The sequence below is a fragment of the Danio aesculapii genome, chromosome 7 (genome assembly GCF_903798145.1).
Source record: "Danio aesculapii chromosome 7, fDanAes4.1, whole genome shotgun sequence".
NCBI classification, from domain to species: domain Eukaryota; kingdom Metazoa; phylum Chordata; class Actinopteri; order Cypriniformes; family Danionidae; genus Danio; species Danio aesculapii.
This window is the reverse complement of record NC_079441.1, coordinates 50,409,925-50,425,252: the sequence shown is the minus strand read 5'-3', so window position 1 is coordinate 50,425,252 and position 15,328 is coordinate 50,409,925. Positions and strand designations below refer to the sequence as shown.

General features: G+C 38.2%; 1 protein-coding gene across 1 annotated transcript in view; it reads right to left on the bottom strand.

Moving 5' to 3' along the window:
* Positions 1–15,328, bottom strand: part of slco3a1b (solute carrier organic anion transporter family member 3A1b) — a 43,758-nt gene that overhangs the window by 14,256 nt on the left and 14,174 nt on the right. The window contains exons 3-7 of the mRNA XM_056462098.1: positions 11,860–11,958; positions 11,451–11,711; positions 8,571–8,735; positions 8,266–8,464; positions 6,470–6,605 (exon numbers count right to left, since the gene is read on the bottom strand). Coding sequence (XP_056318073.1) covers positions 6,470–6,605; positions 8,266–8,464; positions 8,571–8,735; positions 11,451–11,711; positions 11,860–11,958 — 860 coding nt within the window. The remainder of the gene's footprint in view (positions 1–6,469; positions 6,606–8,265; positions 8,465–8,570; positions 8,736–11,450; positions 11,712–11,859; positions 11,959–15,328) is intronic.

Here is a 15,328-nt window from a genome sequence, read left to right as displayed (position 1 = left end):
GGGGGAGCTCTCGAGACCTACCTGATCTCGGATCTCCTGATATGCTTATCGACCGGGCGGGAGCCCTGGGCTCAAATATCTCAGAGCTCAGGGTTCTCTCCCGGGACAGCATGCCAAACCTGCTTTATACGCCAAGCATATCTAAGTGGGAACTCTTGAATGTACATTTTGTGTTAGACTTATCAGACACTAATTGATATGAGAGGATCATAGAATTTAAATACATTTTTGGAGCCTTATTTGATAAAGAATTCTAATAAACATTAAATGAACAATATTCAATTTTACCTTGTTACATACTTTTTTATGTGTGTTTTTAACCCAAGACAGTAGTCCAGATAAACCCATAGGTATTTAAAACCTGAACTTTTTCTCCTCAGATAACAACATCCTGTTTTGTATCAACACCATGTCCTTTAGAGAAGTACATACAAGCTGTTTTCGAAATATTTAATTTTAGACTATACTGATTTAGCCACGCTATTACTATTACCAACTTAAATTCGATTTAAAAACTTTGTGGAAAAATTTAAATTTGATAATTTACACAACAGAATCTCGTGATTTATGGTGCCAAATGCTTTCTTTAAGTCAAGAAACAATGCCCCTTAATAATCGAGGAACAAATTTGTTTCAATAAAAGTGTGTCTATACCCTAAAAATCTTTAGCTTCGGAGATTTAAGAGACATAATTACTTTTTCGACATCTATTTATTGGATTTAACACCAAAGCTGTAACACTAGCATTGTTTATTTGTAAATAAGGTTGTTGAGCTGTAAACTTTGAGCTATTTTATCCACTGACTCAATAAAATATTGATGTATGCGTTTGTCAGGTCTATAGCTGCAAAACAATCCCAAGGACAGATGCATTGGAGTATGCATTTCTGCATAGGCATCTTCAACAGCAGTTTGCGCAGATAGCATTTCAACATACGCAGATCTAGGATTAGTCTTAACCCACCGTTCTTTTTGGGTACAATGAAGTACGGGCTGTACGGGCTCAATTGCAGCACTAGCCAGGCTGGCAGAGCTCAAGGCCTGCACATCCAGAGAGAGAAAACTGCTCTTTTATTGAAAATGTGGTTACTGCCGCCCCGGAGGCCAGCAGTGAGATGTTTTTTGTTGTTGATGTTGGCCCCCGGCCCTCCATCAGGAAAAGAGCAGCTCCCCTTCTCGCCGGATGGTCCATCTCAGGGAAGCTTTGTGGTCCTCTTCCCAAAATTAACAGCGCTATGAGGCGGGGGGCGCCTCCAGCTTGCGGAGGCCTCGGCGTTGCCGCTTAGCCAGTAAAGCGAGCTACGGATTGCAGCAGATCTTGGTTCCGCTGAAGAGGTAGCCTGGCCCGCAGCAGTGTAGTCTTTGGCCATGAGAGACTCAGATAATCTACATGCCTTGAGTCTAGGCTGGCCCCTCCAGGTGGCGGCGCCTTGTGGGCAAAGATTGACCAAAGTAGCACACTCCACCTGGGGAATCGCTTTGTAGGGTGGGTAAGGTGGGAGTGCATGAGGACCTGGCAGAAGGTGCCCTCCATGGCTCCGGGAAGAAGACGATGGGGGATTGGAGGGTTTGACACTCTTCTTTTCCCCCACATAAAACTTGTCTAGTCGGTCTGGTGGTGGAACTGGGGGACAAGCCATCTCCAGTCCCACCACCAAAGCAGCCCAGGAAAGTGTGGCCAACATGTCTGATTCCAGGTCTGAGACCTCACTCACAACCCCCACAGGGCGGGAGTGGGTCTGGACTACCTTCAGAACATGTAAGCCCACCCTTTGATGCAGCTATGGACATCTGGTCCTCAGTGTCATCAAGTGAGAGTGCACTGCTTTCTTTCTGGAAGACAGCTTAGCTGAAGTTTCTCTCCGTACTCCCATTAGGCTCTGAAGTGAAAAATCTAACCGCTAGCTGCATGTGCGCTGGTTATATACTCTACTAATGATTAATCACTAGCACCTGCAAAGTTGAGTTCTGCCAACTCATAGGTATTCATTGGCCTGTTTTCTTAGTCTTCAGAGTGATTGGTGATTTAGCGAACTCCCAAAGTATCGGTAGACACATGTCATAGGTCCCACTGAAGGGAAGCAGCTTGTGCATTGCTGGAGCGCAGCAGGCATATAGAGCTCTGTTAGTCCTGTCTTTGTCTTTTACAAACTGGAGTGCAGCATGTGGAGAAAATTAGGAATCACACACCTCAGCAATGGAAACTGATGATCAGGAATATCCTTCATGGGTGCATAGATGGATGTCCTTCCAAGAGGAAGGGGGTGGAGGTGGGCATAGATTGTTAGATAGATGTTTTCTCTGTTGCAATAATTTAAATTGTAGGTAATGGAACCACAACAGACAGAAGAAAGAGACTCACAAGAGCATTGTTGAAAATGTATCTGAAAATTGCTGAAGAACAGCTTGAGCATTGCTGGAGCTCATCCAGCAGGTAGGGTTCTGTTGGTGATGTCTTTGTTTTTTGCAGATTGGAGTGGACTAGAAGGAGAAGACTCACCAGGGGCATCACTAGACCCCCTTTACTGCGGCACTTGTGGCAGTAAATGCGTTTAGATACAGTTTACTTTACATGTAAGTGTATTAAGAGTGGTAATCCCAGAATAAAGACGTTATTCTCTATGTACAACCGAATCAACGCTTGTGAAAGCAATGTAGTTTAATTGAAAACAAACGTACAAATAGGCACAGAAAACCATTCCCGTGCGCCTCACACATTGCTCCTGTTTACAGTGTGAATCCTGGTAGTTTAACATGCATGCCGAAAAAATATGCACCGCTCATACATAGTGAAACCGGCATAACAGCCTATGGTCATGAGCTTTGGGTCATGACTGAAAGGACAAGATCTCGGATACAAGCGGCCAAAATGAGTTTCATTCGCAGGGTGGCAGGGTGCTCCCTTATAGATGACGGAGAAGCTCTGTCACCCGGGAGGAGCTTGGAGTAGAGCCGCTGCTCCCCCACATTGAGAGAAGTCAGCTGAGTTGGCTCGGGCATCTGTTTCGAATGCCTCCTGGAAGCATACCTAGGAAGGTGTTCTAGGCTTGTATCATCGGGAGGAGGCCTCGGGGAAGACCCAGAATACGCTGGAGGGACTATGTCTCTCGGCTGGCCTGGGAATACCTCGGGATTCCCCCAGAGGAGCTGGAGGAAGTGTCTGGGAAGAAGGAAGTCTGGCTTTCTCTCCTTAGACTGCTGCCCATGCGACCCGGCCCCAGATAAGCGGATGAAAATGAGTAAATGAATGAACTCCAGTTGTGTCTTTACATTGGATTGATTTCTGTTATTTATTTAGAATAATAATTCTATAATAATAATAATACTTAAATAATAATAATACTTTTATTTATTTATATTATAATTTTAATTGATACTATTCAGTATAGGTATTTAGGAGGAAGTTTGTTCGTGTCCCAGTGGAGCTTTATGTCTAGCAACACCCATGACTAATCATACTATGTATGTGGGTCTTGGAAGGCTAACTGAGCATTCTGAGAAAAAGGCAGTCATGCATCTCATCTGTTCAAAGTGTGTCAGAAAATAAAATATGGGATACAGACTATAAATGTATTCAGCACCCTCCAAATAGGCATAAGGTCTGTTAGTTTAATGTGTATAATGTGAAATTTGCTGAGTATAAATGTCCAATGCACATTTATGCATCATGTCATATCACTCAGCTCTTAATGTGATTTTTCTTCGGCAAAAGATGTCAATAAACCCATCTGTTTATGTTTTCATATACATTAAAGTTTCAAAATACAACTCTAAATAAATCTGTCTGTCTCTTTTGCTCTATATTTCATCCACAAGACAACTAGGGAGCAAACTTGGTTTCTTGTGGCCTCAAGATAGCTCGCTCACTCCTAGTTAAAATAAACCTCTCCAACACTTTAGTTGAAAATATTGTAAACAAGACATTTTCTCAATTTGTTACAAATATTTTTTGACAACTGAAGATCGATTAGTATAAGTTTGATTATTTTACACGTATGTATTTCAGAGTACATCACTCTGTTTGTATGTGTGTATCGTAATTGTACAATACAACTGTATTTTGTACATCAATGCTCACTATGATAGCGTTAGTTGAAGTATTTTTTATAGGTGCTGCATCTATAGGTGCCCATGTAGTGATATATATCTACACCAGACAAAAATAGGGTGGGACTGTGTCAGTTAAGGACATAATGAAGCGCTGGGTCTGTTGTGATTTACTATTGGTCGATCTCATGTGATTGACAGGTTTGCCCCGCCCTCACAACAGTAAAACATCATCCATGTGAAAGAGAGAGAGAAATATGGACGTTGTGATTTAGCTGAGTCTGCATGTCTCTCAACAGTGTTTAGCAGCAGCATCTTTACTAATAGCAAATGTGTGCATTTACAGTTTTTTCTCAGTGGCTTTGGTGCATTTCTCACAACACTATTTACATTTTCACAACAGTTAATGCATTTCTCTAAACAATTAGTCATTTGTGCACATCATAGTAGCAGTTTCTCATTCCTTCCAACAAATTGCAAATGCTTTCGGACATGCATCAATTGCTTTCATACAACTCTCTGCTGTTTTATAACATTACCATTTGCTTATGTCAAGTCATTCAAAATGAACTAAACTTGTGAATGCTGAAGTAATTCCATATAAAACTAATAGTCCTCATTTCATTACTTGAGTCTTCACATACAAAAATGTTGAACTAGTTGTCAAAATCTGTCAAGCTAATTTTATTAAAAATTTTAAATCTTTTTTTTTTCCTGAAAATGTCTTCTAAAATGAACAATTTCATGAATGATTTACAGACCTGTGTATGTTGTAGGTTCAGTTTCAACATGTACTGCAATATTGTTTATAGTTGTGCTCTACCCAAAGGAGGTTTTTGTTTGTTGTAAATAAGGGTGTGTTTATTCTTCTGCACAATGCTGTGAATAAATTAGAATTGCAAAGAGCAAATGCAGTAAAAATGTGAAACATACATGTTCAGTGTCTTGTACTCAGATACTTCACTAAATGCAGTGATGTCTGAGTTTACTGTAGTTTTCAAATGGCTGTGCAAATAGTATCTAGTGCTGTCTTGAGCATTTTCAGGAAGTGTCACCAAAATCTGACTTTTTTGCATTGGAAAACTTTTACAGAGTAAACTGCCATAATGAAAACATGAAAAAGCCATTTGACTATCATGTTCATAAACAATGGTGTCAGACTTTTCATCTTGATGACACTGACACTTTCATTGACATGAAGACTTGCTTTTGAGGAATGAGCTCTCCATTTTGAGCAAGTGACACGCTTTTGCAGGTTATCAACTAGGTTTTGCAGTTTGCACTAATTGTTTAGAGAAATTCATTAACTGTTGTGCAAATGTGAATAGTGTTGTGAGAAATGCACCAAAGCCACAAAGAAAAACTTTATTATCTTCAAGAAGAGTAATTTTACTACTCAAAGGAATGGTTCAACCCAAAGTTTTGTCATAATTTATTGTGCCTTCACTTGTTCCAGACATGTTTGACTTACTTTCTTCTGTACAAAAGAAGGTATTTTGAGGAAAGATGGAAACCTGTAACCACTGACTTCCATGGTATTTTTTTATGTTCCTACTATAGAAATAAATGGCTACAGGTTTTAAGCTTTCTTTAAAATATTTTCTTTTGTGCTCAACATAATATGGGAACTCATAAAGGTTCGGAACCACTTGTTACAATATGTTATGTATATAGACAGCAGGATGGGAGGATGTGACAGACCATGTATGGTTTGTAGTGTATGACGTCATTGTTATGCGCATGCATGTGAAGTAAAGGAAGCACAGTGAAAACCTGTGTGTCTGAGATTCATTGATATATAAGAGTGATAGTTGAGTATTAGAGTGAACTAACTAAGCATAAACACCACTTAAGGGTGAGTAAATAGTGAGTAAATTGAATTTTTGGGGGTGAACTATCCCTTTAAGTTTAGTGATGCCTGGTATCTTTTTTTTACTGCTATTGATGAAGTTTGACAACACATTTCTGGACACTTGTGTTTCCAATACTGCTTCCCAATTAGCATACTACACATCCTAAATAGAATTAGAAAAAAAGTAATTATGTCCCAAATCATACTATGTTGAAATGAGCATTGTACATTTTTGTGTAATTATGTACATTTGTAAGTGGAAGACTGTGAGGATTTTTGAAATGCTTAGACAAAGTGATATGTAAATGCAGTCAACACCAGTCTGGAACTACTTTAGCTGTGCCTTTCCCTTAATGTAATTACACTTAAGCCTCACAGTTGTTTATAATAAACAATCATCCATTAGAAATTAATATAATAATTGTTTGATTTCAAGGTGAACTAAAAGAAAGTTCAGAGTTTGACACCTTTCACGTCTTACAACATTGTGATTCTATACATGTTCACCTCATAAATGTGACCTTTCCGACAAGACTTGTGTTCGTATGAATGGGTGTGGAGGAGACTTACGGTTCTCGTGCAGCCGGCGAGGCAGGCTGAGAGGTAGGTGATACCGTTGGAGCCGCAGACGGGGCTTAGAGAAGATTTGTAACAGTTACAGCCTGACAGACAGGCAGCCTCTGTCCGCTCCCAAGACCCCAGACTCCTAAATCATGACAATGAATATAAGATGAGAGAAGGACCATTGTGACCTTGAACCACTCATAAGGGTCAGTGAAACACACCATCTGAAGATTTATACATCATCTTAAATGTGGGTAATAAGCATCCAGCTGATGTATAATTTGTTAGTACAGAACAACATTTAGAACAACATACAACTATTTGAAAATTAAATATTGAAAAAATCACTTAAAGTTGCCTAATTAAAGGTTATAGCGAGTTTTGATATATAGCAAGTTTTGAACTATTTAAACGAGGATCTTTACAAAATGCAACACCATGGATCTGTACTTAATATCCTAAGGATTTTTGCCATAAAACAAAAATTGGGAACACTTGACAATAACAGTACATGAATGATGATACATCGATATATAAACTAAACATTACTTTATTATGAACTAATGATGAGTTAATGCATGCGCTAATCATGAGCTAACTTTAACATGAGTTCACATCATCATTAACTCATTCTTAACTACTCATAAACTTCTTATGCACGTCTGTCTAGTGTGTTTACACTCGATACTAATAGAAAAGTGTTCTGTCAACATTAACATCAACAGTTAAAACATATTCATGAGTTCATAAGGATGAGTTCATGATGATGTGCCCCTCCAAGTAAAGTCATGACCTTAGACTGTAAAAGATGTGGACGTAGTATCAGTGACGTCATCCATAGGTTTCTGAAGAGCGCAAATGAAGCAACAAGTAGGCGTGGCCAACCATGCCATTTTGTTTATGCGCCGCCGCACCCACCGAGGGTGACCAAATAAGGGCAAAGAGGTGGAGCGTCAGAGAAGCTACAAACGCCTGATAGCATTTTGCTTAGACATGCTTTTCTTTGGGAGGATTATAACTTAATATAAACTAAACAGATGAGTTCTAAAAAAAATTCACCCCCTCACAGTCGTCATGAAGGGTAATATTAGCAATATACACCAAAACCATCTTTTGTATCAGGCTGTAAACATGTTTTTATCAGCTGTAAAATGGGCCAATTTACCATTGCAGTCAGAAATCATCTGGATTTCCTGGAGCCAGCCCCCAAAGGCGAGTTGATGAATTGCAGTTTTAGTTACGTATTGGCCTCCCGAGGGAGAGTGTGAGGTTGCCGCTTGGTCATGACATAATTGTACATTAACAGCTCATGAGTTCATGTTGTTACATTTAGCTTAATCGTTCTTTAGCCAATGCATTATTTAACAACATGCCCTAACAAGTTATTTAGGTAGCAGTTATTCACACATGAACTCATGTGACTAATGTTGTAGTTTAAGTTAGTTCATGATTAGTGCATGGCTTAACTCATCATTAGTCCATAATAAAGTAATGTTTAATTTACATATTAATACATCATTCATGTACTGTTATTGTAAAGTCTTACCAAATCTATAAATCTGCATATACAATGTATTTTAGCTATATCCAAAAATATACCCATGCAACATAAGACATAAGAGTGAGCTGAATTTTAAACATGGTCTTCTCTGTAAAAATGAATGCTACAAACTCTCAGCATTTTTATTTTTGTATTGTGAACACAAAAGCCTTTAAAGTCTTGAAGTGACTGTATTTATTGGCACTTATTGTGGATCACTATAAATTGGCATGAGGCATTTATGCTGAAGCACTGTACTCACTCGTTGCCATAGGCAACAGTAACCCCGGCGACCGGGCCCGTATCACAGCCTAGGAACAGGAAGGAGACGTAGCAGGCCGTAGAGATGATATTGACTAGCATGGCCAGACGAATAGCCCCTAATGCAGACAGATCCAACTTCTTCACCAGGAGACCACCCAGGAAAATACCCAAACAAGCACAGGGGATTGCTGTCATACCTGTTAAAAAACAAACACTGGTTTTACATGCATCTTTTAGATACTTGTACTTGCTTGCTCGTCTTCTATGACTGTTTTAGTGCAATTTGAACATTGCTTGGTCTACCTAGAAGCTGATTGGCAGAGGACGTTGAAAGGTTGAACTGCTGTTCGAGATATTTTCCTAGGAAGGCAGCAAATCCAGCCACCACAGCGATTTCCATACAGGCCGCGAGGATGACACAGGTGAAAACCGGATTGGACAGCAGATGCTTAGTCACCTTGGGGATAACTGAGACCAAACAACACTCATATTAAATGGATGATCCGGAGAAAATCACGTTGTTAAGGAGTTTTCAACCTTTTTGATGATGCTCCGCTTTGCATCACAGCCGCAGCACCACCTTGGTTTTGGCTTATTTTGTAATATTTTACAGCCCAATGTCAATTATTCTTTACTAATGCATAATTTATTGCTATTGCTATTCTAAGTGCTGAACATCTGACAAGGATACTGTGCAATAAAGTCTTATCATAAGCAGAATTATTGTGTTAATGCGTTGCAAAATATTGCGTTGTACATAATATTATAAATCTGTATACATACACACACAAAATATTTTAGATTTAATAGATGATTGGCTGTATTTCATTGTTATTTCCACCTGCTATTAGCACTATAAGAGATGAGTCTTGTTCTCCACACAGAAATAAAAGCCAAAACTAGGACTGCACGATACTGGAAAAATCTAACATTGTGATATTTTGTTATTCTGCAATATATTGTGATATGATAGAGTTTCACCAGATCACTTGAATATCTCTATTTGGAATGAATTGATCATTTTAGACTGATTAAATGAACATTCAATGATTGAATCTACAAGCACAGATAAATACAATTTCAAGAGTTCCCACTTAGATATGCTTGGCGTATAAAGCAGGTTTGGCATGCTGTCCCGGGAGAGAACCCTGAGCTCGGAGATATTTGAGCCCAGGGCTCCCCCCCGGTCGATAAGCATATCAGGAGATCCGAGATCAGGTAGGTCTCGAGAGCTCCCCCTTTAGAAAAGGGAGGAAAAGGAGGAGATGGGGTGGAAGGGGGGATTCTTCCAAACGAAGATAGAAACAGTAGGGAGAAAATGATCCATTTATAGTAGACTAGGATCACTCTGATTGGATTATTACTGATTACAGATGAGTGGCCAGATGTGCTCAATCATATCACGTGCTCCTCTCGAAATTAGTTTATGAAACTTCACAAAGAAAAAGATACAATAATTGATTAATACAAAGAATTTAGATAGTAACTGAATAATAAAATAATTAAATCACATGAAATTAAAATTAAAAATCGCTATTAAAGTTACAAACGGTACAATTTCTTATGCCTGAATGTTTTTAACCCTTGTGCAGTGTTCACATTTACTACTCTTTTGTTATGTTCGGGATGAAAACATCTACTGAATTAAACTGCTATAAAAATGCATCGCATATATATATATTATTATTATTATTTTTTTATTTTTATTTTTTGGATAAATCTGTTAAACGACCTCAGTCCTGATCAAAACTAAATTGCTTAGAAGATTACAGTATTTTAACTCTTTAATTGTCAAATTCGTAAATGATGTCACTGATGTGGTGAAAAACACACACAAAATGACGTATTTTCAATATAAAAAGTAATTGTGGACTGGATTTTGTTTTACATCTTATCAGTATTTGACTTGTGAATGATTAGTAACAACATTGGCTTTGATCCATTGTTAGATTTTCATTTTTTCTCCCTAATTTACTGTTGGTGGGTGTTTTTGCCTCATTGACTTCCTTCATAACCACATTTGATGGTGCATAAATACACAGTCTTTGTTTTTATTTACTCCATGTAGTTCTGAGAGCTGAGATGCATATTTTGATTTTCTAAGATACATCAAGGTCACTCTCACATACTCACAGACACACATACACTCACTTTAATTTGCTGTTATACTCCATATATACTCCATATAAATCTAGAAGCTTTTTTTGGACAGGTCTATCTAAAGGGTTAATGGTGCCTGCCTAATGATTAACAGTAAAAATAACAGATTTTCCCAACCGGGAAAACCACTAACAATCAAAAAAGCATGATTATATGGTGTCATGGTTTTGAAATGAAAAAATGTGGTTATGATGGAAGTCAATGGGGCAAAAACAACCACCAACAGAGAATTAGGGAGAACAAAAATGAAAATTAAACAATGCATCAAAGGCAATGTTGTTTCACATGTCCAACACTGTCATAAATGTTTAAAAAAATCCAGTCCACAATTACTTTTTTTATTGAAGATTCGTCATTTTGTGTGTGTGTTTTTTTTCACCAAATCAGTGACTTCATTTGCTAATTTAGCAATTAAAGAGTTAAAATCCTGTAATTTTCTAAACAATTTAGTAGTTTTGATCTGGACTGAGGTTGATTAACAGATTTATGCAAAAAAAAAGTAAATATTTAAGCAAAAAATTTTTAATATTTTATATATGAATCCGATGCATTTTTACAGCAGTTTAATTCAGTGGATGTTTTCATCCCGAACATCACAAAAGGCAAGTAAATTTGCCCAGAGTGTATTGAATTAGAAAATAATATCAAAGCATTTTCTCAAAATATGTGTCTAAATAAGATTTATCTTCAAAAATCATTCTGCTAGCTGAAACAGAAAAAGTTGCGGCCAAATTAAGACTCAAAATCACCCCAGAGTGGATGAAAACATTCCCAACAGCACATAAGAGTTAAAATCAATATACAGTCACAAGCCTCAAAAACACATGCAGATGATGAATTAAAATACAAACTGGACATTGCATATCCTGCGATGTGACTATTGCGAATGATCACATTACGATGTCGATGCTGAAATGATATATTGTGCAGCCAAAACTTCAAAAAGAAATAAACCGATCACAATGACAAGTATAATAAATGTAACTCATGAGCTCTGTGTGTTTTTGATGTCCTCTCTCTCACCCTGCAGGTGCTGGCAGCAGGTGAGGCCAGTGCTGATCTCCAGGTCATCTGAGGTTTTGACTCCTTCATACTCCTGCACCAGCTCTGCGGGCAGCATGGCCTGTTCGCTCTCTCCCCCTGGACCCTCGCCAGGCTCATTCAGCGACTGCGGGAACCCAAACATGAAAAACGAGGAGAGGAAGAGAAAAAGGCCACAGATGATAAAGCCGCCCCACCAGGCGCCAATCCAGCGTGGGTCGTCGGGAGTGATGTCCAGCGTGGCTGTTAGGAGTGAACACAGGTCTGATGAGACGCAGGGTTTCAGTACACGCATTCATTAAACACATGCTTTTATCCAATTACAAATGAGGGAAATTTCAAATAAAGCGAGTCAGTTTTCAGTGTGTGCACATTCGATGCCAGTACTCACTTGTGTCAATAAAGACTGCATCAACATAAACTTTGGTGCACAGAGAGCCAAGAATGAAACCACAAGCTGGTCCAAAGACCAGTGTAGAGAATAAGATACCTGTAATGGAAAACAAATAACAAACATCATAAAAGATGGGTAGGACATTTATATTTATTCATGCAGAGTTATGAGTGGTTTCATTTTATTCACTAATTAACAAGCATTCTTGTGCAATTTACTTCCAAACATTAATACATTGAAGATTACTTGTTACTGTTATTTAAAAGCCACAGACGTACCATCCTGCAGCCTGAGACCAGTTACTCACTCAAGCTAAGCAGGGCTGAGCCTGGAGAGTATCTAGATGGTAGACCACATGGGAAAACTAGCTTGCTGTTGGAAGTGGTGTTAGTGAGGCAAGCAGGGGTCGCTCAATCTGTGGTCTGTGTGGGTCCTAACGCCCCAGTAAAGTGAAGTGAGCGCCGTCTTTCGGATGAGACGTTAAATCAGCTCCCATAGCACTTCTCATAAAGAGTAGGTGTGTAACTCTAGTGTCCTGGCCAAATTCCCTCCATTGGCCCTTACCCATTATGGCCACTCAATCATCCCCACCCACTGAATTGGCCAATAGCTGGTGTGTGGTGAGCGCACTGGTGCCTTTGTCCTGTGGCTGCCGTTGCATCACCCAAGTGGATGCTGCACACTGGTTGTGGTGTGGAGAGACCCCCTCTCATGATTGTGAAGCGCTTTGGGTGTATGGCCATACACGATGCGCTATATAAATACACATTACATCACAAAAGTAAATCCCTTCCCATACTATATTACTGTCTCAGAAGTGTGATCTGGTATATTACCATGTATTACTTTTGGATTTACTTTAGCCAAAATAACTACAGAAATAGAACGTACAAACATAAGATTGTTTATATTGAAATATTAGCAAAAACAATAAAACTGTGTTATCTTTTTTGCTGATTTGTGCACTTTTATTATTCCACACTCAGTCAAGGTGTCATCAAACCACACCTTTGTTTTGAATATGCATCCTCTACCAGTAAAAATCCACCATTTTTGTAAATATGCTAATTGTACAACTCCCCATAGACTTAAATAGTTAAATAGTTGAGTATTAGCATTTTTTAAATCCATTCAGTTGATCTTTGGGTCTGGCATGAGCACATTTAGCTTAGCTTACCTAGCTGGGGACTATTTTCGGGTGCTACGTAATATCATTGCGCCTGCTGCAGCCATGGTTCTGCAGCAAAGTTTCTTGATTATTACACTGGAATGAGAGTAATAGTTCCTAGCCATATCGACCTACAAATTAGCAACTTTTAATTTTCTGTTGCTCTTGTTGTAATTTATTATTGGTGGCTGTTTTTGTCTCATTGACTTTTATTATTGACTTGTTTACTTTAGTGGAGTTATAAAACGAGCCTCTTTCCAAAAGAAAGTTAAGTGTACATCATGGTTTCTCTGTCCTTTTTCCTTTGAACAATTACATTTTGGGCTAAAAGTATGTTGTAGTGCTTGCACCAAGTCAAATATTACTAAAAATGTATCAGTAATGCCTTACAATACTGCATTACAGAATTACTCGCAATACAAACCATTACACTATTGATGTAGATGCTTAGATAATGAGTATTAGAGTTCATATTATATTAAAGGAGCCAATTCCTTTAGTAATTTTGTATATTTAAAATTTTTGTCCTTACTGCAGTCACCTTTATTTATTTAATTGTTTAACCAGGAATGTCCCATTGAGATACAATAACTCTTCTACCAAGAAGTCCTGGTCAAGACAGGCAGCATGGGACAAAGTTACAAAAAAAATGATAATGCATGTCACAACACATAGACACACACACAGATAGTATAATATTTTATATTAAATGTGACAAGCACACATTTCTTTATTGATTATTGATTATGTTGTGTGAACACTAAAAGTGTAGTAGCTAAGATATACATAATGGTATCAGCTGTTCTCTGTCCATTTTGAGTGAGTAATTATCTGTTTAGACACAGAAATAGTACAGCACAATCATCATAAGGGAACACATACAGCCATATGCTACTATAAATGATGGTGCTGATCGGTGTCAACCTGAAAGGGTTGATTTTGCAAGAATGTCCAACTGCTAAATATTATTTTGCACATTGCATGCCACTCACCATATAAATACAATACCAATTATATTGCTCAGTGAGATTCTTTTATTATTTTATAGTATTTTTCTTATGTAAGAATGTACATTTACACAGTTTTCTATGGTCTGATGACATTTATCTTCTCAGTGCCAGGTTGCAGCTAGAAGGGTATCCGCTGTTTAAAACATATGCTGGATAAGTTGGTGGTTCATTCTGCTGTGACAACCTCTGATAAATAAAAAGACTAAGCCGAAGGAAAATAAATGTATGAATGTTGACATTTAGCATTAACACTAGCTACTGTAAGATTATCTGCTTCTCGTGCTTAGAAATGTCATGTAGCTGTTAGATTTTAAACCTGTTTTATTGATAAAGTCTGTGTTTCTGTTTATTTATTTATATTAAGCAGTTTATTTATTCATATTGAGCAGTTTATAGATAATTAAGAAGGTGTTACGGAGAATGAAGAATATGAAAATGAGGACTATTACTAATTAACAAACTACTCGTTGATTAGACATGACAGCTAACTCAGAATTATTTTATTTGCAATAACTGCAGTCAGAAATGTTTGCAAAAAGACATTAGTTTACTGACAAAACAGGTTGAAACTTTTCTAGTGATGTCCCATAAAACTGCGTTAGGTAGTGCTTTAGGTCAAATTATCCTGAATATAACTGTGTGCTCATGTCTTTTTTTGTTTAGTGGAAGGGTTTTGCGTACAAGACTGTGCCTCTAAACTAGACTTGGGTGGTAATACGGTAATATGGTAAACCGCGAGATCTAAAAATAGCAGCGGGATCAGTTTCAATACCGTTATACCATCATAAAAAAACAATGCACTTATATACTGTAGGAGACAAGGATTAATTTTATTAATTCAATCATTTTCTTTTCGGCTTAATCCCTTTATCCATCAGGGGTCGCAACAGCAGAATGAACCGCCAAATTATCCAGCATATTTTTTAGGCAGCGGATGCCCTTCCAGCTGCAACCCAGCACTGGGAAACACCCTTACACTCTCAGATTCACACACACACTATGGCCAATTTAGTATGCCAACATGGGGAGAACATGCAAACTCCACACAGAAATGCCAACTGACCCAGCCGAGGCTCGAACCAGCAACCTTTTTTTCTGTAAGGCGACAGCTATAACCACTGCATCACTGTGTCGCCACAAGGATTAAATATTAAATATAATCGATTTAATGCATAAAAATGCGTATGCGTGGAGAAAAGATGGCGAGAAAGGTGGTGAGTTGAACAAGTGATCTGGTCTTAAAAAAGAACAACTTCTGCAGTTTGACAGTATTTCGGGTTTCGACCGA